General features: G+C 33.9%; 3 protein-coding genes and 1 pseudogene across 5 annotated transcripts; 3 read left to right on the top strand and 1 right to left on the bottom strand.

The window, feature by feature from the left end:
- On the bottom strand, positions 1-7,200 carry LOC111423332 (odorant receptor Or1-like; annotated as a pseudogene).
- A 115-nt stretch (positions 7,201-7,315) lies between these two features.
- On the top strand, positions 7,316-8,872 carry LOC111421741 (lipase 3-like). The gene is made up of 6 exons (XM_023054921.2): positions 7,316-7,400; positions 7,460-7,752; positions 7,817-8,081; positions 8,135-8,305; positions 8,356-8,440; positions 8,492-8,872. The coding sequence occupies exons 1-6, from the start codon at positions 7,317-7,319 to the stop codon at positions 8,746-8,748; spliced, it is 1,155 nt and encodes a 384-aa protein (XP_022910689.2). The 5' UTR covers position 7,316; the 3' UTR covers positions 8,749-8,872.
- Positions 8,873-11,782: 2,910 nt separating this feature from the next.
- On the top strand, positions 11,783-15,721 carry LOC111423338 (lipase 3-like). 3 transcript variants are annotated; one of them, XM_071200718.1, is made up of 6 exons: positions 11,783-11,894; positions 11,962-12,069; positions 14,414-15,133; positions 15,189-15,273; positions 15,324-15,466; positions 15,527-15,721. In XM_071200718.1, exons 3-6 carry the CDS (start codon positions 14,492-14,494, stop codon positions 15,668-15,670), a joined length of 1,014 nt encoding a protein of 337 aa, XP_071056819.1. In that variant the 5' UTR covers positions 11,783-11,894; positions 11,962-12,069; positions 14,414-14,491; the 3' UTR covers positions 15,671-15,721. The 3 variants fall into 3 exon arrangements, with proteins under 3 accessions (XP_071056819.1, XP_022912350.2, XP_022912347.2); XM_023056582.2 differs by lacking the exons at positions 11,783-11,894; positions 11,962-12,069 and adding an exon at positions 13,017-13,340; XM_023056579.2 differs by lacking the exons at positions 11,783-11,894; positions 11,962-12,069 and adding an exon at positions 13,347-14,358.
- Positions 15,722-19,946: 4,225 nt separating this feature from the next.
- LOC111423346 (uncharacterized) lies at positions 19,947-22,825 on the top strand. Its single transcript, XM_071200510.1, has 7 exons — positions 19,947-20,075; positions 20,129-20,848; positions 20,903-20,987; positions 21,040-21,182; positions 21,236-21,383; positions 21,525-21,655; positions 21,707-22,825. The coding sequence occupies exons 1-7, from the start codon at positions 19,986-19,988 to the stop codon at positions 22,808-22,810; spliced, it is 2,421 nt and encodes an 806-aa protein (XP_071056611.1). The 5' UTR covers positions 19,947-19,985; the 3' UTR covers positions 22,811-22,825.
- The last annotated feature ends 1,882 nt before the right edge of the window (positions 22,826-24,707 follow it).

The raw sequence follows: 24,707 nt of genomic DNA on the forward strand, positions 1-24,707 counted from the left end.
TAGTCTGAAAATTCTTGCCGTATATTTTCATATTGTAAAGTATGTACGATTCACATATGCCCGGTGAATTATATAGCTTTCTGTTTCATCAAATAATTAATATATAATATTATTATACATATTGTGGATTTAGATATTTTAGTAAAATACATCAGGCTTTCAGAGGAGTCTTCAGTTGCAAAAATCTTAAAATTACTGCTAGTCTGGCATATGCAGGAATTTTTTTGGTGATCAGAGATAATAAATGGTCAAAATCCTCTGACGCCATTCTACAAAAATTTTGGAATTGACCACTTTCTTCTTGTTCTTGCATATTCGTCATCATTTCACCTACATTATCCAGTATCCTTGACTGCATTAAATTTGTTACCCACCAACGATTCTTCCTTCTTTCCTTTTTGAGTCTTTGAGACAAAATAATAAATGCAGCACTGGCAATTATAATATTGCTGCCAGAGTCGGACACAACGAAACAATTTAAACAATGACTCGAAATCTATCTTAATCTTAAAGCAATAAATCCAACAAAAAAGAACGCAAGGTTCTTCCTCAAAGATTATCCCGTAATGACACGGTAGGATTAAGTTGGTTGTTCTGCTGTTCATGTGAGAAATATGCAATTAGTGGAAGGAGGTGCAACCACAGAATAATCAGAAGTGACAGTGGCAGTATCCCGCCAAATCTGACGCCATATTATAGCGAGTTACCAAGGTATGTTGCTATTGGTGGTAAAGATTTGGCGGGATGCCGTTAGTGTCATTTCTGGTTATCTGTGCCAAGGTCCGTTGAGTATTGGTTATATGGAACTTATTATATTATGGAACTAGAAACATTCGGATTTAGCCGTACATCTCTTAAAACGGCTAAACCCGAATGTTTCTAGTTCTAGGTATAGTGTTAGTTCTAGTTTTACACTAGCACTGTTACTATGTATTGTTACTGTGATTCTAGTTCTAGGTATAGTGTTGGCACTAGTTTTGCACTAGCACTGGTACTATGTAGAACTAACACTATACCTAGAACTAGAATCATTTGAGTTTAGCCGCACGTCTCTAAAGACGGCTAAACTCGAATGATTCTAGTTCTAGGTATAGTGTTAGTTCTAGTTTTACACTGGCACTGTTACTATGTATTGTTACTGTGATTCTAGTTCTAGGTATAGTGTTAGCTCTAGTTTTGCACTAGCACTGTTACTATGTAGAACTAACACTATACCTAGAACTAGAATCATTTGAGTTTAGCCGCACGTCTCTAAAGACGGCTAAACCCGAATGATTCTAGTTGTAGGTATAGTGTTAGTTCTAGTTTTACACTTGCACTGTCACTAGAACCAACACTATACCTAGAACTAGAATCATTTGGGTTTAGCACCACGTCTCTAAAGACGGCTAAACCCGAATGATTCTAGTTCTGGGTATAGTGTTAGTTGTAGTTTTATACTACCACTGTTACTATGTATTGTTACTGTGATTCTAGTTCTAGGTATAGTGTTAGCTCTAGTTTTACACTAGCACTGTTACTATGTAGAAGTATCATTATACCTAGAACTAGAATCATTTGAGTTTAGCCGCACGTCTCTAAAGACGGCTAAACTCGAATGATTCTAGTTCTAGTGTTAGTTCTAGTTTTACACTAGCACTGTTAATATGTATTGTTACTGTGATTCTAGTTCTAGGTATAGTGTTAGTTCTAGTTTTACACTTGCACTGTCACTAGAACTAACACTATACCTAGAACTAGTGACAGTGCAAGTGTAAAACTAGAACTAACACTATACCTAGAACTAGAATCATTCGGATTTAGCCGTCTTTAGGGCTAAATCCGAATGATTCTAGTTCTAGATACAGTATTAGTTCTAGTTTTACACTTGCACTGTCACTAGAACTAACATTAGACATTAGATACGTTCATAACAATATCGTTCATAGGAAGTTGGATAACCTTATACAGTATGTTTACTCAACGGACCTTGACTCTGTGGTTTTCGTAACTCGCGATAAGATGGCGGATTTTAAATCGAGGTCACAAAACGAGGTGCCGCCAACATTAAACGAATCGACGTCATTTCTAGTTATTCTGTGGTGTAACTATGTTGTAGATTATTTATTAACCATATTTCTTGAAAAAGTGAAAAAAGAAAATGATAATTTAAGTACCTAAAATTGAAAATGAATAATTATTTCATATAAAATTAATTAATAATATAAAATTTTACATTTGTAAATGTACTCATTCGGACATCAGAAAATCCACCAGCTGTAAAAGCCGATTGTTTTAAAGAAGCTGCCATAATCATAGTTAATTCCCTTCGAAATGACGGTTTGCTTTCATACCATTTTGAAGCGTAAACCGCATCTGATAGATTTTTTAGCTACAACAATAAAGAATTTAATTTAATTTTTTATAAATAAATAATATAAAAATTATACTTGTTCTGTTAAGTATTCGGCGGGAAAACAATAAAGTGCAAATTGTATTTGAATTGTTGCAACGTAAAAGAATTTGTTGATCACTTCAGCGATATCAAGAGATTCCGCGCTAAAATTTTTATTTTTAATACATCTTTTTATTAAATATGATGAGTTACTTTGTTGAAAGAAGAAAAAAATCCATACAAGTTGAAATTAAAGTTGAAAAGAATTGAGCTAAATAAAGCGGTGAATAAACTTTTCTCATTCCCCCAAATAATCTAAAAAATTTTAATAAAATCCTTAAAATTTAAATGTATTGAATAAACCTTAATAAAAATTGGTGATGTATAATACAAATTCTAAGCTTTTTTCGGCATTCAATTTCGTCTTCTGGAGTACAATTAACGGGTAACACCAATTTACCATATTCTTGTTGAAGCAATAATAATTGCACGTACATGTGGACGCACATTGCAACGAATAAAGAATCTGTCCCAATTATAATCAACAAAGCAGCGATTACACTATGACTTTGTAACAACCAAAGAATCGCGGTAATAAAAGGGTTATCAGTTGGTAACCAAAATTCCATTATCAATGGACTTTCTTGATATATTGGTTGTAAAAAGAATGTAAATACGGTTAAAACTGCAACACCGGTCAAAACGATTAAAAAAGTCCACATAACTTTATAAATATGATCTATTTGACGTCTTAGTTCCGGTTCTGCGATGTCTATAGACCAACGTTGTTCCAAATTGTTTACAAATCCTTGGAGGACGTTTTTATTTAAGACGTAGAGGTAGTACTTTGTAAATAACTAATGAGAGGGGATTGAATTAAATTAAGTTTATCTAATTTCTTTTAATACTAACGTGATACTCCGTAATAAAAGATTCCATCGATCTTACAAAAAGTTCATTTCTTGTTCGTAAAAGGTTTAGAATTGTGAGTGTACCAATTATTGCAACTCCAGCAAACACCAAAACTCTATGTATTTTAGTTATTAAAGTTGGTTTTTGGAAATATTCAAAAACACATTCGAGAAGAGTTAAACCTATTTCTAATAAATCTCCTCTTTTGGGCATTTTGTATACGTTCGTTCGCGATCTTTCTTTTTTATAATCAATCATAAAAAGAAAAACGAACATTTATAGATACATAGCATCTAAAAATTTTATATTATTCTCACGAGAAAATTTAGTTCACAAGTTTAATTACTAAATTGACCAATTCTTTGAAATTATAAGTTTCAAGTTTATAATTTGAAAATTATAGAAATTATCTATATATTATAATTTTCTAACCTAATTTTGAAAATCAAATTGATGCATTATTAATAAACGTTAATGGGATTCATCAAAGATGTTATTACAATGTGCTAGTAACTGTAGCACCTCGGTCATAAACGACCTTGGCTTAATAAAATAGCAGTATATTTTGTACTAAGCCGAGGCATTACATTGTATATTGTCTAATGTGTTAGCAATTATAGCGCCTCGGTTACAAGCGACTTCTGGTTAATAAAATAACAGTATATGTCGTACGAAGCCGAGGTCGCTTGCGGCCGAGGCATTACATTATATGTTTTTCAATGTGCTAGCAATTGTAGCGGCTCGGCTTAATAAAATAACAGTATATTCCTTACTAAGCCGAGGTCGCTTGCGGCCGAGGCATTACATTATATGTTTTTCAATGTGCTAGCAATTGTAGCGGCTCGGCTTAATAAAATAACAGTATATTCCTTACTAAGCCGAGGTCGCTTGCGGCCGAGGCATTACATTATATGTTTTTCAATGTGCTAGCAATTGTAGCGGCTCGGCTTAATAAAATAACAGTATATTCCTTACTAAGCCGAGGTCGCTTGCGGCCGAGGCATTACATTATATGTTTTTCAATGTGCTAGCAATTGTAGCGGCTCGGCTTAATAAAATAACAGTATATTCCTTACTAAGCCGAGGTCGCTTGCGGCCGAGGCATTACATTATATGTTTTTCAATGTGCTAGCAATTGTAGCGGCTCGGCTTAATAAAATAACAGTATATTCCTTACTAAGCCGAGGTCGCTTGCGGCCGAGGCATTACATTATATGTTTTTCAATGTGCTAGCAATTGTAGCGGCTCGGCTTAATAAAATAACAGTATATTCCTTACTAAGCCGAGGTCGCTTGCGGCCGAGGCATTACATTATATGTTTTTCAATGTGCTAGCAATTGTAGCGGCTCGGCTTAATAAAATAACAGTATATTCCTTACTAAGCCGAGGTCGCTTGCGGCCGAGGCATTACATTATATGTTTTTCAATGTGCTAGCAATTGTAGCGGCTCGGCTTAATAAAATAACAGTATATTCCTTACTAAGCCGAGGTCGCTTGCGGCCGAGGCATTACATTATATGTTTTTCAATGTGCTAGCAATTGTAGCGGCTCGGCTTAATAAAATAACAGTATATTCCTTACTAAGCCGAGGTCGCTTGCGGCCGAGGCATTACATTATATGTTTTTCAATATGCTAGCAATTGTACCGGCTCGGAATAATAAAATAACAGTATATTCCGTACTAAGCCGAGGTCGCTTGCGGCCGAGGCATTAGCTTATAATAATAATAATGTTTATTTGTCGCAAAGAAATGTGCGTACAATAATAGTCAAGTAATAGGCAACAGTACAAGCAAATAATAATAATACTCAATAAAAAATGCAATGTAAGTATTCCTCTATTGAGTAGAAGGAGTATTGTAGTAACAATCGCTTCCTTTCCCTCTGAAGATGGGCAATGGCAACTCAGAATAAGCTGGTGGCAATTTATTATATAATTTTATGCACATATAATTAGTGCTTTGTTGTGCTCTTTTGGTGCGGTGTTGTGGAATGGCGATCTTGTTCTTCTACCTAGTGTCATCTTGGTGGATGTCACTATGTGATGAATATCTCATTTTGTTCTTATCCAGAAGGGTAACTGCCGCCAGTATGTAGACGCTAGGGACAGTTAATATTTGCTTCTGCTATTTGCTTTAAATATGCTTCTGCAGCTATCTCGCGGTCCTGCACACGCCTTCTTTTTGCTGGATTAAGAGCTTGGAAGTTTAAGGCGATGATCTCCACACCTCAATACCATATTGAAATATGGAATTAAAGTGGCTGAAGTAGGCGGTTCTAGCAGCTTCATAGGTTGAGATAATCCTTATTCTTATGATGAGGTAGGTTGCTGTGGCAAACTTTTTTGTAACGTATTCTATACGTGAATTCCATTTCAGGTGGGAATCTATGTTAAGACCATGGAATTTAATCGTATGTTCCGTATCTAGCTCTCTATTGGTAAGTATGAGTGATTGCGTCTTTTTTCCATTCAGTTCGACTTCTTCGGATCTTCTTCGGAGTTCCTGTCTGTCTCTAGATGTCACCAACAGCTAACTATCGAAAAGGCACGTCAAATCAGCCGTTAAGTTTTGTGGTAAGTCATTGATATAGATCAGGAACAAAACCGGGCCAAGAACAGATCCCTGTGGCACTCCTTGTCCTATCTGTGTTTTTGCCGAGAATCTTCCTTTCCAGTAAACCATTTGTGTTTTATCCTGGAGATATGTTCTGAAGAGTGAAAATGAAGTACCCTTTATACCGTAGTACTCTAGCTTAGCGAGCAGAGTGCTTCTTCCTTTTTGTTGAAAGCATTTGCTATCAGTTTCAAAGCACCCGTAACAGTTGATGTGGATCTTAGCTTTCGGTAATCGTGTTGTTTGGTGCTAAATGTGTTGTGACTTTCAAGAAAAACCAATCAATCGCCTCTTTATTACTCATTCAAAGACCTTGGATAGTGTTGCTAGTATTGCGATAGGCCTGTAATTAGCGCAATTCGCTTTGTCACCACTCTTGAAAAGTGGCTACCTTTGAAATTTTAAATTCTTCTAGGTAAATTCCATCTAGCTATCATGCATTGATTGATAGCATCTGTTAACGGTCTCGTCTAAATCTACTGGTGTGAGGAAAATAGAACTTGCGACCGACCTGCTTCTCTTCACGAAGATTTCCGGACAGAGTACAGGTCCAGGTTCAGAGTTGCCAACCTCAAAAAAATAATTATTAAAGTCATCCGGAGTTGGACCATCATAGTCTACTACTGGTGTCTAATTTCTTTTAGTAATATTCGTTTTTAATTACTGTCCAAATGGCCTTGGAACGATTGTCGCTATTTTGTATAAAGTTGGAAAGAATTATAGCTTTTTGTTGTTGATTTGCTTGCTTGTATACTAATTTGTATCGCTTGTAAATTATATGTTGTACAATTGCTACGCCGAGGTCACTTGCGGCCGAGGCATTACATTATATGTTGTCCAATATGATTGAAATTGTAGCGTCTCGGTCGCAAACGACCTCGGCTTAATAAAATAATCGATTTCAATATACTTCAAAGGAATGGTGTTGCAATCGGATAAAAATTTGCTTAGGGAGTCCGTTATATCAAGCCCTACTTGAAAATTGATAATTTACCTTATTGGTTGCGATAAGGTTTCATTCAGAACCAACATAGATCAATTATATTTGCGTCGTTGTGGTCTGCTTGAAATTCCACTTTATCGTACTCAAGTTTTTAGGGGTCTTGATTATCAAATTGTGGCAAGTTATAATAATGTTTATCAAAATATAATTTCGAAAGTTAATCGAAATCTTTAATAGTTGTAAAAAATAAAATCGTTTCAAATATTGATAAGAGACAGAAGAATTGAAATAATACCTACTTATAATTTTTCTGTTTCAATTTTAACTTTATCAAAAATAATTGAAAGATGCATGACAATACTTAAAGATAAGCCCTTTATCATATCACTGCACTTGAAATACCCCAATTCATTTTGACGAATTACAAATATTATTTTAAACAAGGCTCACTTTACTCAAAGAATCAATAAAAGATGCTTAAAACATTTACATTTTTTATATTAACTTTAATAATCGCGGTTAGTGCCGTATCGGATGATGATGCATATAAAGATGTTGTAAGTAAAGAAGAAATTAATAATTTATTTAAATAATTTAAATTTTTAATGAATTTTAGGATGAGTTAATTGAGAAATATGGTTATACTTTAGAAAAACACACAGTAACAGTCGATGGGAACATATTGGAACTTCACAGAATACCTAATAATGATAATAAAAAAGTCATCTTGATTATGCATCAATTTTTAACCAGTTCCGCTGATTTTGTAAGTAATGGGAATCAAAGTTTAGCGTTTTTATTGGCCGATGAAAATTATGATGTATGGCTTGGAAATGCTAGAGGTAATACGTATTCAAGAAATCATGAATCGCTAAATCCAGCAAATGATAACGAATATTGGCGATTTAAGTATGTATTATCTTATCGTTTTTATAAATTATTGAACTAATAATATCCTTTTTTGCTTAAATAGTTTAAATGATGTTGCAAAAGTTGATTTACCAGAAATAATCGAATATATTACAACAACCACAGGGGCAGAAGAAATTTTTTATGTTGGTCATGGTCAAGGAAGTACGTTATTTTACATTATGGCATCTGAATTGCCCGATTATAAACCTCCAATTAAACGTATGGTAGGTTTAGCACCAATGGCTCATATGGACAATATGCCAAATTTATTCTTTAGAATCTTAAATACTGTACCTACTATATTGGGTGATGGTTTGGATCTTAAGGTTAGTGATTATTAAGTTGATTCATGTTTGTATTTATAAAAATTAATGTTTAGTCTATCTTCGGACTACTTGACCTGCTGTTAAAAAGTAAACTTAATGACATGTTTTCAAAAACCGAAAATTATATCTTTGCTAAATTATGCGATGATGAAGCATTGTTGGTCGAATTATGTGCTGGGTTTGTTAACTTAATCTACGGTTTTGATAATGGACAAATTCCAAGAGTAAGTATTATTCTTAAAAAATATATTTAACTCCTTAGTTTTTTTTATAGAGTAAAGTACCTGTAATGCTATCTAATGCATACGCAGGAAGCTCTTTTCAACAATTAAAAAGTTATGTGGACATGTATCTTAACGGTAAATAGATAAATAAGAAATTAATTAATTAATTAATTCGTATAATTTAAGATGGATTTGCCAAAAATTACAAAAACTTGGGAAATATTGATATACCCAATGCGATATTTTATGGACTTAACGATTGGTTGATATCCACAACAGACATTGAACATTTAGCGGATGATTTAAAAAACAGTTTAAAGTTAAAATACGAAATTCCCGGCACGGACTTCACTCATATCAGTTTTCTTTTTGGAAAAGATGCAAAGGAACTCGTTTACGAGCCGTTATTGGAATTTTTAGAAGGGAAGGATATAAACGCTTAATTTGAATTATATATCGTTCAAATATTTAACATAATAAAAAAATTATGTAAATTTTATATTTATAATTTTGCTTTGTTTAAAATTTTCCGTACTTTTCTAATCGAGCTAAAGTTAACTACAACTCTATAGAGGTTAAATTCCCACATTCTGTTTTCCTAATTCAATAGCAACCTTAGTTTCTTCATTAAAATAATTAGAAATAAATAATTAACAATAACAAAATATTTAGCATTATAACGATCATCAAATTCAACAATATTTAATTTTTTGACTCCTTTATTTCGGTTGTAAAGATGTCACGATCACAATTTACATCTTTGTAAACAATGTAACAAGCTATATAATAAGCTATATTCTATTTTTTAATTCGGAGGAGTGTTTTCAAATTGAAGCGCCAAAAAGAAGGGTTGCTATTGGTTAATTTTAAACAAAAATTACACTAGGAAAATTCGAAACAACTAGAAATATTCGGGTTTAACCGCACGTCTCCAAAAACGGCTAAACCTGAATGATTCTAGTTTTAAGTATAGTGTTAGTTCTAGTTTCACACTTGCACTGTCACTAGAACTAACATTAGACCTAGAACCAGAAACATTTGGGTTTAGCCGCACGTCTCTCAAGACGGCTAAACCCAAATGATTCTAGTTCTAGGTATAGTGTTAGTTCTAACAATAGTGCTAATGTAAAACTACAATTAACACTAGACCAAGAACTAGAAACATTCGGGTTTAGCAGCACGTCTCTCAAGACGGCTAAACCCGAATGATTCTAGTTCTAGGTCTTGTCTTAGTACTAGTGATAGTGTAAAACTAGAACTAACACTAGACCGAGAACTAGAAACATTCGGGTTTAGCCGTGCGTCTTAAGACGTTTTTATTATGTTTAAACAAATAAGTAATTAAATTCGTACCTATAGTTTACTTAAAATTTTCTCAGGATTTAAAAAATAGAGTATAGATGATTTAAATTAATAAAATTCCTCGGACTGTGGGGACATCACCGGCTAACCATTTACTTTTAGCCCTCATTGACCACTAAACTTCAACAATAAAATCCCATGAAGATTGAGAACGAAACCAAGGTATTGCCACAGAATAACACAGAAATGACACTGACCATACACTGACGTCGATTCGTTTGATGTTGGCGGCACCTCGTTTTGTGACCTCGATTTAAAATCCGCCATTTTATCGCGAGTTATCAAAAGCACAGAATCAAGGTCCGTTGAGTAAAAATACTGTATAAGGTTATCCAACTTCCTATGAACGATGTTGTTATGAACGTATCCGTCTTTGGAGATGTGCGGTTAAACCCAAATGTTTCTAGTTCTAGGTCTAATGTTAGTTCTAGTGACAGTGCAAGTGTAAAACTAATACTATACCTAAAACTAGAATCATTCGGGTTTAGCTGTCTTTAGAGACATGCGGCTAAACCCAAATGATTCTTGTTCTAGGTATGGTGTTAGTTCTACATAGTAACAGTGCTAGTGTAAAACTAGAACTAACACTATATCATTCTTGTTCTAGGTATACTGTTAGTTCTACATAGTAACGGTGCTAATGTAGAACTAGAACTAACACTATATGTACCTAGAACTAGAATCATTCGGGTTTAGCCGTCTTTAAAAACGTGCGGCTAAACCCAAATGATTCTAGTTCTAGGTCTAGTGTTAGTTCTAATTTTAATTGTTATTAAGTGCTAGATTGTAGTATTATTAACAGTTTATTGTATACAGTAATTGTTTACAATTCTTTACATTATTCAAATATTACATTCACTCTCTAACCTCCTCCTCCATTTCCACGCCCTCGGCTCCTCGGCCCAATCATCCCCTCACCCATCCCTTTGTCTCCTCACCCCCATCACCATTCTCATCCATCGTTTCCCCTCTCCCCCGTCTCCTAAGATCTGCCTTCGGTCCATCTCCTCCTCCCTCAACTCACTGCATCCATTCAGCATGTGTTCTAACGTTTCCCATTCCTCCCTGCACAGCCTACACCACCTCTCCTCATCGGCCATCCAGTATTTGTTGGCTCTCTCCTCGTTTCCACAACGGAATTTCCCTTCCTCATCTCTTTCCAATAACAAGTATCTAGGCAGCCCCTCCGTAATTATGTCCCTGTATCTTTCGTTATACCTTCCCTCTTTTATTTGTGTCCTTCTTTCCTGTCTCTGCACATCTCGGTCCCTGTCTCTCAACTCCCTCCACATCTCCCTACCCACCCTTCGTCTACTATTTATCTCCGTTACCGAGTAGCCCGCTCGTCTATAATAGTTGTCTCTGTGTCCTTTCCCATATCTGACCTTTCCCTCTCTAATTTCCCTCCAACACTCCCCCAGGATCCCGCAGCTTGGCCTCCCTTCTATTCTTTCTTCATATTTCACTGCCCTCCTGTCCGCCTCCACCCTGACCTTATCCACGCGCTAGATTGTAGTAGTTGAAAGGTTAAATATACGGAATATACGTATTAGAAAAGTACGTATATTAGATTATATAGTAGAACTAGAATAATTTGGGTTTAGCCGTTTTAAGAGACATACAGCTAAATCCGAATGTTTCTAGTTCCATAATATGATAAGTTCCATATAACCAATACTCACAGGACCTTATCACAGAATAACCAGAAGTGACACTAGTGCTATCCCGCCAAATCTTTACCACCAATAGCAACATACCTTGGTAACTCGCTATAATATGACGTCAGATTTGGCGGGATACTGCCCAGGGACAAGGAAGGATGAAGGATACTGCCACTGTCACTTCTGGTTATTCTGTGGTATTGCCTCAGCTTGGAGATACAACGTTATAATTTTATTACACAAATAATTATCGGATTCTAAGAGATGGAAAATAATGAAAAAAACGTCATAGAGATATGTACTGTATTGAAAAATGCCCTCGTTATAATGCCAAATTAGCGAGTTCAGGCTTAAAAAGGAATGTTTAAATTACAGATTTCTATTTTTCAATTAGTTATCTAAGAGCTCTAATAGAGAGCGTAACGCCAATAAAGACAGATGTCAAACCTGAACAAAAAAAAACTATTGTTTACGTTAGATTTAAGTCGGTCGAAAATAATCGATAGATTCTCAATTAAACTGAAAGTAACAGTGTTATCGCGTAATTTTGATTCTTCAATTGACTCGTAAGTTATTTTGAATTATTGATATGAAAATTAACAGCAAAATTCCCACTTATCTGATAACTTTTAGGTTATGTTGTAACTCAATTCGATCGAAGGTCCCTCTTAGGAATGGAAAATGGACAGGAATCTGGATTAATTATTCTTCAATCGGCTCTCAGAAATTTTTCAGAAACAGGTAATTTCTCCTTAGTTTATTTTCGATATTTAAATTTAATTTCACTTCTTTTAGGTTATATAAAATCTTGATTCGACGTTAAATTTAGATTGGATTATCGGAGAACCAATTTAACGTTAACTACTTTTTTAGGTTAGATTTTTTTCTTATCAAAATTCAACCGTGCTCTCACCCTTACTAAATTGAACTGGTCTTGGTTCAATTTTTTCCTCTTCTTATATACCCTCTTCCCCTTCCCCAGAAATTTTTCTTCATTCTATTTTTAACCCCCGCTCCTGATTGGCTGATGGGTTTCGCGCCATTTCTTCCCTTAAAATAATTTCAAATCTTCCTAAATTCTGTAAACGCCATCTAGCGGATTTCTTTCGAACCACTCAAAATTCCAAAACTTATTTCATTTATATCTTCTTTAATTCTTTACTAATCTGGATGAAACTTCGTATTTGATGCTTATATTTTTCTATTTCAGCCGTCCATTGGAGGTTTCAAGATTATCCAATCACAAAAGAAGTTTGAATTTTACAAATTTTAAATCTAATTTTCTAAGTTAAAATCGTTCAAAATCTTAATAAATTAGATGTAGCTGACACTGATCTTGCCGTTTTGGATGGTTTAGAAAGATTATTAACAGTTTTAAGAGATTTATGAGCATCTAAAAATTAACTGTCAACTGAATTGAGGTTATGTTTCTCTCTCAGTTTAAACGTGTCTCAGTAACTTTATTACAGTACTTACGAACTTTTTGTAATAAACTTTCCAATGATAATAATAATGTGTAGTTATAAAAGAAATTGGACACATTATAAGCACAATAAATAAATAAATATTAATTGTAAGATTAATGCATAACCTTTTTCAACAACTAATTTAACAGGGAGTTTTTTTGCAATGAGGTTGGTATTGGAAACGATTAAATAAATTAATTTTTTTAAAAATAATTTTGATTTAAATTAATTACATTATATTTTTAATTTAATTTTAATTAATTATTAATTTCTATGTTAATTGGGTTGCAACATAATTTCAAAACTTACACGTTTCAAAAATTTAGTACCTTTATTTGTTTCAAATTGGTACCATGAAATTGACAACCTCCATCAAAACAACTCATTTGAGGTTATATCGGAATTCGCTTTTACATCTCAAATCGGAGGTGGTTTCGAGTTATAAAAACGATGTCCAAAATGTATGGAACAACACGATTTGCAAGAATAAATACTTGAAGCGGAATAGTTAAATGCGTACACTGTTAGCAAGCGAATGCTTTTGCGGTATAAAAATGAAGGAAACCCACTTGGTAGAGATGAGCAAAATGCAATTTTGAAATCGTAAAGGAAACTGTGATTTTGGAGTCTCAGTGACTGTAACCTGTGATTGCGATTGCTATGATTATGACCTTTTTGAGCTGCCTTTTCAAAATCCTCCCAAAAATCGTCATCTTCCATCTTTTGATTTCTGGCTTCATTTGGGTTAAATACAATTTCCGTTTCTAGCAGCTCGGCTTGCTAATTTGCCCGAAATCTTTTCATCTACCAAAGAAAAAACACTTTGTTTAGCGATTTCTGCATTTCTCTTGCCTTTAAAAGTTATTTCTTTAAAACTTGGGTCAAGAAAGGTTGCTATTAATAATATGTGGTTTCTTTTAAAGTGCTCTTCTATATGTTTTACTCATCTAACAATATTAACTATCTCTTTGTCTTTTAATGAGTCGCAGGTATAGTCGCAGTAGCATATAAAGTCGTAGTTTATTACGCATTCATAGTCACTGTGATTAAATCGCAATTCACAATTTTTTGGTCATCTCTACCACTTGGGATTCTCCGTGGGTTAAAGGACGACGTGGGTGGCATATTTAATGTTTAGTAATTGCCACAGCTATTGATGGAGAAAATTTAGATACAAGGTCTTTAATTTGATATAGAAATCATATCTTAATCTTTGAAATAAAACCAAAGACCATCTTTTAAACTTTGTTCATTCTTATAAATTTTTAAACTTACTTCATTAACACTCTACGATAACTAATCTTAAAAACAATAATTGAATATAATTATTTTTTTTATGAAAGATAAAAGTATCTTGAGTAGATCTTATTCAAAAATAGGGCCCCCTTAAAATAATTGTATTCAGATAAGATTTCAATCCATTATAAATAAGCCACGTTAATTAATTCGCACCTACAGTGTCTTCGTCACCATGAAGTTCGCAATTTTTTCAATTTTAGCCTTTTTGGCTTTAACCAAAGCGAACGTATCTAAAGATTTTCATCCAACCGCTGGTTTAAGCCTTGTTTGTTTTAATTAATTTAGTATTAATTTTAATAAATAACTATTTATTTATTTAGGTGGAGTTGGTGCAATATTATGGTTACCCAATCGAGGTACATGCAGACATCCAAACTGAAGATGGCTATTTATTAACGATGCATAGAATTCCCCATGGAATATCCAACGGTGATCAAAAAGATAAAAAAGTCGCTTTATTGATGCATTGTTTATTGTGTAGTTCAGCTGTTTACGCACTTAATGGACCAGAACGTAGCCTTGCTTTTATTTTGGCTGATCAAGGATACGACGTTTGGATGCCTAACGCTAGAGGAAACGTTTTTTCAAAGAAACACATCACTTTAGACCCCCAAGATGATGCTGACAAATTTTGGAGATTTAGTTGGCACGAAATTGGTTATTACGACGTTCCTGCTTCCATCGATTACATCCAAGCAAAAACCGGTGTTGAAAAGATGTCGTATATTGGATATTCCCAAGGAACAACTTCATTTTACGTTATGGCGTCTTCAAGACCTGAATATAATGATAAAATTAGTGTTGCAATTTCTTTGGCACCCATTGGTTATATGTCACATATGACCGAATCGTTTTTGGTGTATCTTTCGGAACATATTGACGCTTTGAATGAATTTTCTGAAATGCTCGGTTGGCATGAACTTTTACCAAATTATGAATTGATGGGACCTTTAATTAAATGGTGTCAAGGAAGTGGGCAACAACTTTGCGATGATGCTTTCTCATTGATATTAGGACAAAGTATTTCTGATTTGGATGATGTAAGATTTTTTAGTTATATTTATACGACGAAATAATTTTTTTTTGTTTGATTAGAATTTGACACCGGTTATTTTGACCCATTTACCCGCTGGTTCTGCTGCAAAACAATGGGTTCATTATGGACAAGAAATCCAATCAGGTTTATTAAATTAATTTTATTATTTTTTTAATTTAACATTGTTTTTAAAGGATTTTTCCGCCGATTTGATTTTGGATTGGTCGGTAATTTAGCCGAATATGGTAATGCAACTCCTCCAAATTACGATTTAAGCAAGATCACCGCGCCAACAGCTTTCTTGTATGGAGATAAAGATTCTTTCGCTCACGTTGATGTAAATAATTTCTTCCAATTTTTTTATTTAAATCATTTTAATTGTTTCTTTTAATTTTAGGACGTTACGCAAATGCTTAGCGAACTTCCCAATGTGGTTTTTGAAAGACTCATGGAAGGATATGGCCATGGGGATTTTGTTTTCGTTGAAAATGCTACAATTGTTGTTAAAGAACTCGTTCTAGATATATTAGATAACTATTAAAGATAATTTTATTTACTATATAATGAAGAAATAAAATGATTTTAAAACACACTCAACGTTATCGATTTTAATCAATCTAATTATGTTTTGACAGATTAAATTAAATTTTTGTTCTGCAAGATTTTCCTAAATAAACATTTTCAAACGAAATTTAAAATGAAATTACAGGATGTTATATATCCCTTAAAAAAGCACAATTTTGCTTTAATTTCATATACAGGGTGTTTCATAATATATGCGCAAGACTTCAGGATTGTTTCTATCAACTTACCCTCTAAAATGCACCATTTTCGAGATACAGGGCGTTGAAATTTAATAAAAAAATCGTTTTTTGCGAATATCTCCGGAACTGTTTATCGTACAGAAAGTTCTTCGTGGCGCTGTGCGGACTGAGAAATTCGTCGGTCTTGGTGGTTGATGATCCTGAGGCGATTTCCGTCGCGACGGCTGCGAACTTTTTGTCTCAGTCCGCTAATCATGACACGCTCTTGGTCATATGTAATCAGCTGCAGGCACTGAATGAGAAGAATGCCACACCTTGTAGCCGATTCACTGATGATGAAAAGGTGATCGTTGACTTGCAGTCTCGTTGCGACTTACGGCAGAGGATTAACGCTCTCGAACAGCACTCTCGACTATCCACCTTGAATTTCAGGGCGTTCCAGAGACTACTACTGAAAACGTTGCAGCCATCGTACAGTCTATCGGTTCTGCTATCGGAGTACCTTTGTCTCCTGCAGATGAGGACGTTGCCCATCGCGTTCAGAGCCAGTTTGCAGCAGGGGATGCTGGTGTGCGTCGTCCACGAAATATTATTGTGCGTTTTTTATCACGGCAGATTTCTTGCCGCTGCAAAGTCTGCGAAAAAACGCGATCACACGACGCCTAGCATCGCAATTCCTGCTTTATCAACGAGTATATTTATTAACGAGCACCTTTCACCTGATAATAAGCAGCTCTTGAAGGATTTAAAGACCATTGGGTGTTGCAGGGCGCCATCTTTGTTTCTCGCAACGACAAATCTAAAACGATCCCCATCAAATCAGCTTCAGATCTTGATAAGCTTGACACGAACTGCTGCGACTTGATGTTTATTACCAGAATGTACGTGGTTTACGATTGAAAACCAACACTTTATTTTTTTCAGCGACTCTGAATTCGACATCATATGTCTCACAGAAACGTTCTTGAATAACTCAATTAATGATGGCGAATTATTTAATACCTGTTTTTCGAAGAGATCGTGAATCAACTTTTTCTACAAAATCTGACGGCGGAGGTGTTCTTATTGCCGTAAGATCAAACATTGTATGTTCCAGAATTGCTCTGTCCTCAAACGCCGAGGATCTGTGGTTATCTGTGCAGTGTGGAATAGGATACCCAGATCACAGGAATCTCATATCCGGAGACTTTAACCTTCCATACATATCCTGGAATCCGTCTGATTCACTGTTTTTACTCCCGTCATCTGCAAATGATAGGCGTTCCAGATTATTTTCAAGCTCGTTATCTTACTGTAATTTAGAGCAGTTCAACAGCGTAATGCTAATGACAGAATCTTGGACCTGGTACTGAGTAACTCCTTCATCGTGACGGATATCACTCAGTCTATCTTTAGCACTTTCCATTAATTGTTCTTCCTTGCGCCCCCTTCGGGAAAATTGCTTGCATAAATATCTCCTCCATAAGGCCGACTATCGGGGTTTGATGGTGTCATTGGCTTTACTCAATTATCTGTGGTGACGAGCATGTTCCTCATCGAACTGTTCATTAACGTAGATTTCCATCATGGTATTCGCTGTCTACTATCAAAGCCATTAAAGAAAAGCTAAAATATCATAAAAAGTGGAGGTTGCAATAATTATTATGAAACGTTTCGCTTGCTCAGAGCTCGCACTAAAACATTAATCACAGCCGATTATAGGACTTTTCTTGACGTCACAGAGTCTAATATGTGTGTCAACCCTAACGCTCTTTGGTCTTATACTAAGTCTCTCTATTTTGGTTCTGTTTTTGTTGATGGCTCTCTGTATGGCGACCTGCCAGCGATTCAATCTGGATCTCATGCACTGATTTATGCCCGGCTTGTTCTTTCGTGAGTGCGCTTTGGAACTCACCGAACCGTTATTATATATCTTCAAAACTTCTCTCTATACTGCCACTTTCCCATCTGAATGGAAGAAAGCCCTAATACTCCCTGTACATAAAAGTGGCGAATGTGATTTAGTTTTGCAACTACAGACCTATCTCTATTCTCTCAATGGCTTCTAAAGTCTTTGAACGTCTTGTTTACGATCTTATTATGTATAGTGTAAAATCATCTATAATCCCTGAACAGCATGGTTTCTACTGAGGCAAGTCAGTGGAATCTAATCTAATCTGTTATTCCAATTTTTTACTAAGCTCTCTTGATGACAATTGCCAGGTAGACCTCATATACACCGATTATATCAAGACGTTTGATAGAGATCCTTTTAACTAAACTTACTAATTTTGACATTCCAACTGGTTTAATTTCCTGGATTTTATCTTACATCTCCGGCAGATCGCAGTCTGTTAGCATAAGTAATTACCGCTCTGCATTTAGAGATATTTCTTCTGGCATCGCTCAGGGTAGTCATGCATGCTTCACCGTTCAAATTTTCTCCTTTACGCTGATGATAGCAAGATATTTAGCCGCATCTGTTCTACCGACTACTGTGCAAAACTGCAAAACGATTTAAACAGGTTACATGAATATTGTTTAAGAAATAACTTGGTCTTAAACCTTGATAAATGCAGTAAAATCACATTTACTCTCAAACGCTATCCTGTCGTCTTTGATTACTCCCTTGGCTCAACTATCCTCAAACAATCCAAATGCGTGAGAGACCTTGGAGTTATTTTTGACTCTAAATTTTCTTTTTCGGCTCATAATGACTATATTGTTAACAAGGCTTCTCGCATGCTCGGATTTATATGTCGCATATCCCGTCCTTTTTCTGATCTGTTCTGTATTCGTTCACTATATTCTACCTTTGTTCCCTCTGTCTTTAATTACGCATCTGCCGTTTGGAACCCTCAATATCATACCTACATCGACCGCCTGGAACAAGTCCAGAAGCGTTTTGTCGCATAAATTTTGCTTACCGTGTTGTAGTATCATTAAACATATTGTTATTTTGTTTGCATTCCAAAGATTACAAAAAAATCCGACCACAAGTACCAGAAAAATTGCTCACAACTTAAACCTATCTCTCTCGTGGGTTTGGAGAATTTTGAAAAGGCAACTTTTGTATCCCTACCATATCCAAAGAGTACAAGCCTTATTGCCAAGAGATTTTTCGCCAAGATTGGCTTTTTGTACATGGATGCAAGACAAAATAGCTCAAAATTCTGAGTATTTTCAATTTTCACAATAACCACATATGGGCAGAAAGAAATCTACATGAAATTGCAGGAGGCCATCATTAGCAACAATTTTCCGTAAAACATTTTCCTGCCATCATCGGTGATCATTTGATAGGCCCACATTTTTTACCGAATAGATTAAACGGTGCAGATTATCGACAATTTCTAGAAGAAGTACTGCCGAAACTGCTGGAAGATGTACCTACAGCTTCAAGTAAGACAAAACATGTACTTTATGCATGATGGAGCTCCGGCCCTCCGTTTTAACGTTTTAGTAAAATAAAATTATTATTTCAAAAATTGACCAATTTATTCAACATAAAAGTTGATTTTTCAGTACCTTTTTTTGTGTAGAAAACATTGACGGTTCAAATGGGCGTCTCAAAAGCGTACTTTTTCCAGTGGCGTAGAAGTTGGGAAGAAAAACAACCACTACCCCTTCAAAATCTTCACCAATTATGACTTTAACAAATTTTTTCTCGCACAAAACTTAGCTTATTATGAGTAGAAAATGTACAAACGCTGTTTTCTATATTCTGGTTCCGGAGATATTCGCAAAAAATGTTCTTGAAAATGATGCATTTTAGAGTGACCTTGAAGTCCTGCGCATATATTATAAAACACCCTGTATACATAACATCTTAATCTTCAAAATTAAAAACAGGGCGAAACATTAAAAGGTTATTAAGTTTTTGTTGACAGTTTCAAAATGCTTTTAAGGCACACTTAGTGTTATCAACTTTTCGAGTGAAAATTATATAACACTTAATTAACTTTTCGATGTATTTTGTGCGAAAATAAACAAGAAACCTTTTAAAACAAGAAATTTAAAGATTTTAAGAAGATAAGATTATAAAATTAAGATGTTTTTCTCCTTTAAATAGTGCGATTTTCAATCAATTTTAGTTTCAAACTTTTCTCAACTATGAAACTACACTTAATATTATTGGCCGTTTTGGCCTTCTCGAACGTCCATGGTAATAAAGATCTTCACCCAGCCGCTGGATTAACTTTGGTAAGTTTTTGAATACAAAAATAACTCAATTAATTTAAAAATTAAATAATTAGGAGGAATTGGTTCAATTTTATGGTTATCCGATTGAAGTTCACGAAAATGTTGAGACATCCGATGGTTATTTATTGACTTTACACAGAATTCCTCACGGTTTGAATAACGCCGAAGAAACAAATAAGCCGGTGGTCGTTTTGATGCATTGCTTAATGTGTAGCGCAGCTGTTTATGCCACTTATGGTCCTGAAAATGGATTAGCTTTTATATTAGCTGATCAAGGATACGATGTTTGGATGCCGAATGCAAGGGGAACTCAATTTTCAAAGAAACACGTTTCGTTAGACCCCGTAGAAGACGCAGCTGAATTTTGGAAATTTAGTTGGCATCAAATTGGAAGTATTGATCTCCCAACTTCAATCGATTATATCCAAGAACAAACCGGAGTTGAGAAAATGTCTTACGTGGGTTATTCTCAAGGAACAACCAGCTTTTATGTTATGACCTCTTCGAAACCTGAGTACAACGATAAATTTAATATCGCGATTTCTTTGGCACCGGTCGCCTATATGGAAAATGTAACTCATATCTTATTCACTTATTTAGCTGAATACGTTGACGCTTTAGAAGTTTTATTCAACATGCTTGGATGGTACGAATTTGTTCCAAATTATGAGATTTTAGGAACGATTGTTGAATTTTGCAACGGAATTGGACAAGCTTTTTGTGAAAATATCTTTTTGTTGTTATTCGGACAAAACGCCACTCAAATGGAAGATGTAAAATTTTTTTTTTTAATATTATTGTTTTTCTAATTCCTTTTTTTATGATAGAGTTGGTTCCCAGTTTTTGCAACTCATTTACCCGCAGGGGCATCATCCAGACAATTTGTCCATTATGGACAGGAAATCGTTTCTGGTAAATATAAATTAAATCTTAATAAATCAATTTTACGATTAAAATTTTTTAGGATTTTTCCGCAATTATGATTACGGAGTTGTTGGAAATTTAGATGAATATGGAACTTCAACCCCACCAATTTACGATGTGACTCAAATTACCGCTCCAACAGCTTTCTTTTATAGCGATAAAGACACTAATGCTGCTGTTGTTGTAAGTTAATTATATTTAATGTTAACCAATTCAAATATTAATTTTGTTATTAGGATGTTGAAAAACTCTTGGGGGAACTCCCCAACGTAATCTACACAAAATTCATCGTTGGATACGGACATACCGATTTTGTTTTCAGCCCAACAGTCGTTGAAGATGTTTATAACGATCTTGTTGTGGTACTCAACGAAGTTAATAATTAATAAAAAATCGAAATGTTTTGAGACTTGTTTCATTTAATTTCCACATTGATTTGTATCAAATCCCAAATTAGATTATCTTAAATAATACTAAAATTAAACCACTTTAAGATTATGATAAATTTCATGGTTCTATAAAAAGGGGTCCAAAACAATTTTTTTAATTTATATTTTATCTCAATAATGAAGCACATTCTGGTCTTTTTACTTTTTGGTGTGGCTTTAGCCTTTCCAAAAGAAAAATCTCTCCATCCAGATACTGGGTTAAATATCGTAAGTTTCACTTAATTGATTTATATTTATTTTAACTTAATTAATTTAAAGATGGAATTAGCTGCAAGACATGGTTATCCGTTCGAAATTCACGATAACATCCAAACCGAAGATGGTTATTTACTTCAACTTCATAGAATTCCACATGGAAGAAATAATTCAGCAACTCCTAATCGCCCAGTGGCTCTTTTAATGCACTGCTTGACTTGTAGCTCTGGATTATGGGCGGCTTATGGGCCAGAAAAAGGATTGGCTTTTATGCTAGCTGATTTGGGGTATGATGTTTGGATGCCGAATGCAAGAGGAAATATGTGGTCAAGAAAACATATAACATTAGATCCCGACGTCGATAAAGATGAATTTTGGAGGTTTAGTTGGCATGAAATAGCTGTTTACGATGTTCCGGTATCAATCGATTATATTTTGGCAAAAACGGGGGAGGAGAAATTATTTTATGTTGGTCATTCACAAGGTACAACAACTTTTTATGTTATGGCCGCTGAAAGACCTGAGTATAACAATAAAATAAGATTAGCCGTTACATTAGCCCCGATTGCTTATATGCCTAATTTAACTAATGAATTTATAAGATTATTAGCTGAATACGTAGATGAATTAGATGTAATAGCCGATATTATTGGGTGGCATGAATTTGCACCAAATATGCCTTTCTTTGACGAATTAGCAGCAGTTTGTTCTGATAATTCACCGTTAGAAGGAATTTGTGAAAACGCCTGGTTTTTAATTTTTGGCCAAGATTCTACTCAAATGGAAGAAAATATGGTTCCCGTTTTCGCAACTCACGTTCCAGCTGGATCATCGAAAGAACAATTTGTACATTATGGCCAAGAAATCATATCAGGACATTTTAGACAATTCGATTTTGGAATGATTAGAAATTTAATTCATTACGGCCAAATAACACCTCCCGATTATAATACGAGAGCGATCACAGCACCTGTCGCTTTATATTATGCTGCTAGCGATAGTTTTGCAGCTATTGTTGATGTGCAACGTTTAGCTAATGAACTTCCAAACTTAGCCAAAAATTATTTAGTTCCTGATCCCAGTTTTACACACGTTGATTTCTTGTTGTCAGAGAATGTTGTCGAATTAGTTTATAATGATGTTATTGATTTAATGAGCAAGTATTAAAATTTAAAAACGTTGTCTGAATGTATGAAAATGTTAATATAAATTTATTATAAAGAAAAATGTTTATTAATTACAAATATATCTAAATTATGTAGTTAGATTTCTGGAAAAAAAAGGCAAAAAGAAAGAGGCTGAACAGAGATGGGAAGTACAAAAGAAAGATTGGGCAGAAAGGCGGAATATGAAAAAGAAATTGTTAACAGAAGCAAAAGACTATATAGAGTCTGGCAAGATAAGAAAGAGATTGGGCAAAAAGGTGGAATGTTTTTTTTAAATTTTAAGCTTCATTTCAAAATGTCAAAATACAAGGTGAAACTTAAAAAATTGCGGAAGTGTTAATTATGGAAATTAAGAAATGATTTTGGTATCAAATTAAAGCTGAAACATTCCTCTTTAAAATGATGTATAAAACATATAGGGTTGAATTATAAAAATTATTAGATATAACACTTTTTACATTTTAAACTTAATTTCAAAATGTCAAAATACAAGGTGAAACTTAAAAAATTGCGGAAGGGTTAATTATGGAAATTAAGAAATGATTTTAGTATCAAATTAAAGCTGAAACATTCCTCTTTAAAATGATGTATGAAACATGTAGGGTTGAATTATAAAAATTATTAGATATAACATTTTTTACATTTTAAACTTAAATTCAAAATGTCAAAATACAAGGTGATACTTAAAAAATTGCAGAAGGGTTAATTATGGAAATTAAGAAATGATTTTGGTATCAAATTAAAGCTGAAACATTCCTCTTTAAAATGATGTATGAAACATGTAGGGTTGAATTATGAAAATTATTAGATATAACACTTTTTACGTTTTAAACTTAATTTCAAAATGTCAAAATACAAGGTGAAACTTAAAAAACTGTGGAAGGGTTAATTATGGAAATTAAGAAATGATTTTGGTATCAAATTAAAGCTGAAACATTCCTCTTTAAAATGATGTATAAAACATATTGGGTTGAATTATAAAAATTATTAGATATAACATTTTTTACTTTTTAAGCTTAATTTCAAAATGTCAAAACACAAGGTGAAACTTAAAAAATTGCGGAAGGGTTAATTATGGAAATTAAGAAATGATTTTAGTATCAAATTAAAGCTGAAACATTTCTCTTTAAAATGATGTATGAAACATGTTGGGTTGAATTATAAAAATTATTAGATATAGCACTTTTTACATTTTAAACTTAATTTCAAAATGTCAAAATACAAGGTGAAACTTAAAAAATTGCGGAAGGGTTAATTATGGAAATTAAGAAATGATTTTGGTATCAAATTAAAGCTGAAACATTTCTCTTTAAAATGATGTATGAAACATGTTGGGTTGAATTATAAAAATTATTAGATATAGCATTTTTTACATTTTAAGTTTAATTTCAAAATATCACAATACAAGGTGAAACTTAATAAACTGTGGAAGGGTTAATTATGGAAATTAAGAAATGATTTTGGTATCAAATTAAAGCTGAAACATTTCTCTTTAAAATGATGTATGAAACATGTAGGGTTGAATTATAAAAATTATTAGATATAACATTTTTTACATTTTAAGCTTAATTTCAAAATGTCAAAATACAAGGTGAAACTTAAAAAACGGTGGAAGGGTTAATTATGGAAATTAAGAAATGATTTTGGTATCAAATTAAAGCTGAAACATTTCTCTTTAAAATGATGTATGAAGCATGTTGAGTTGAATTATGAAAATTATTAGATATAACATTTTTTACATTTCAAACTTAATTTCAAAATGTCAAAATATGAGGTGAAACTTAAGAAACTGTGGAAGGGTTAATTGTGGAAATTAAGAAATGATTTTGGTATCAAATTAAAGCTGAAACATTTCTCTTTAAAATGATGTATGAAACATGTTGGGTTGAATTATAAAA

Source organism: Onthophagus taurus, chromosome 11 (genome assembly GCF_036711975.1).
Source record: "Onthophagus taurus isolate NC chromosome 11, IU_Otau_3.0, whole genome shotgun sequence".
NCBI classification, from domain to species: Eukaryota; Metazoa; Arthropoda; class Insecta; order Coleoptera; family Scarabaeidae; genus Onthophagus; species Onthophagus taurus.

Excerpts from the sequence above, each read along its gene's own strand:
- LOC111421741 (XM_023054921.2), top strand. The coding sequence starts at position 7,317 with ATGCTTAAAACATTTACATTTTTTATATTAACTTTAATAATCGCGGTT. Across the intron at positions 7,753-7,816 it reads AACGAATATTGGCGATTTAA|TTTAAATGATGTTGCAAAAG; the intron begins GTATGTATTATC and ends TTGCTTAAATAG. Across the intron at positions 8,441-8,491 it reads TGTGGACATGTATCTTAACG|ATGGATTTGCCAAAAATTAC; the intron begins GTAAATAGATAA and ends GTATAATTTAAG.
- LOC111423338 (XM_023056579.2), top strand. The coding sequence starts at position 14,266 with ATGAAGTTCGCAATTTTTTCAATTTTAGCCTTTTTGGCTTTAACCAAA. Across the intron at positions 15,274-15,323 it reads TGGACAAGAAATCCAATCAG|GATTTTTCCGCCGATTTGAT; the intron begins GTTTATTAAATT and ends TTGTTTTTAAAG. Across the intron at positions 15,467-15,526 it reads ATTCTTTCGCTCACGTTGAT|GACGTTACGCAAATGCTTAG; the intron begins GTAAATAATTTC and ends TTTTAATTTTAG.
- LOC111423346 (XM_071200510.1), top strand. The coding sequence starts at position 19,986 with ATGAAACTACACTTAATATTATTGGCCGTTTTGGCCTTCTCGAACGTC. Across the intron at positions 21,183-21,235 it reads ACACTAATGCTGCTGTTGTT|GATGTTGAAAAACTCTTGGG; the intron begins GTAAGTTAATTA and ends TTTTGTTATTAG. Across the intron at positions 21,384-21,524 it reads ACTCAACGAAGTTAATAATT|GGGTCCAAAACAATTTTTTT; the intron begins AATAAAAAATCG and ends TTCTATAAAAAG.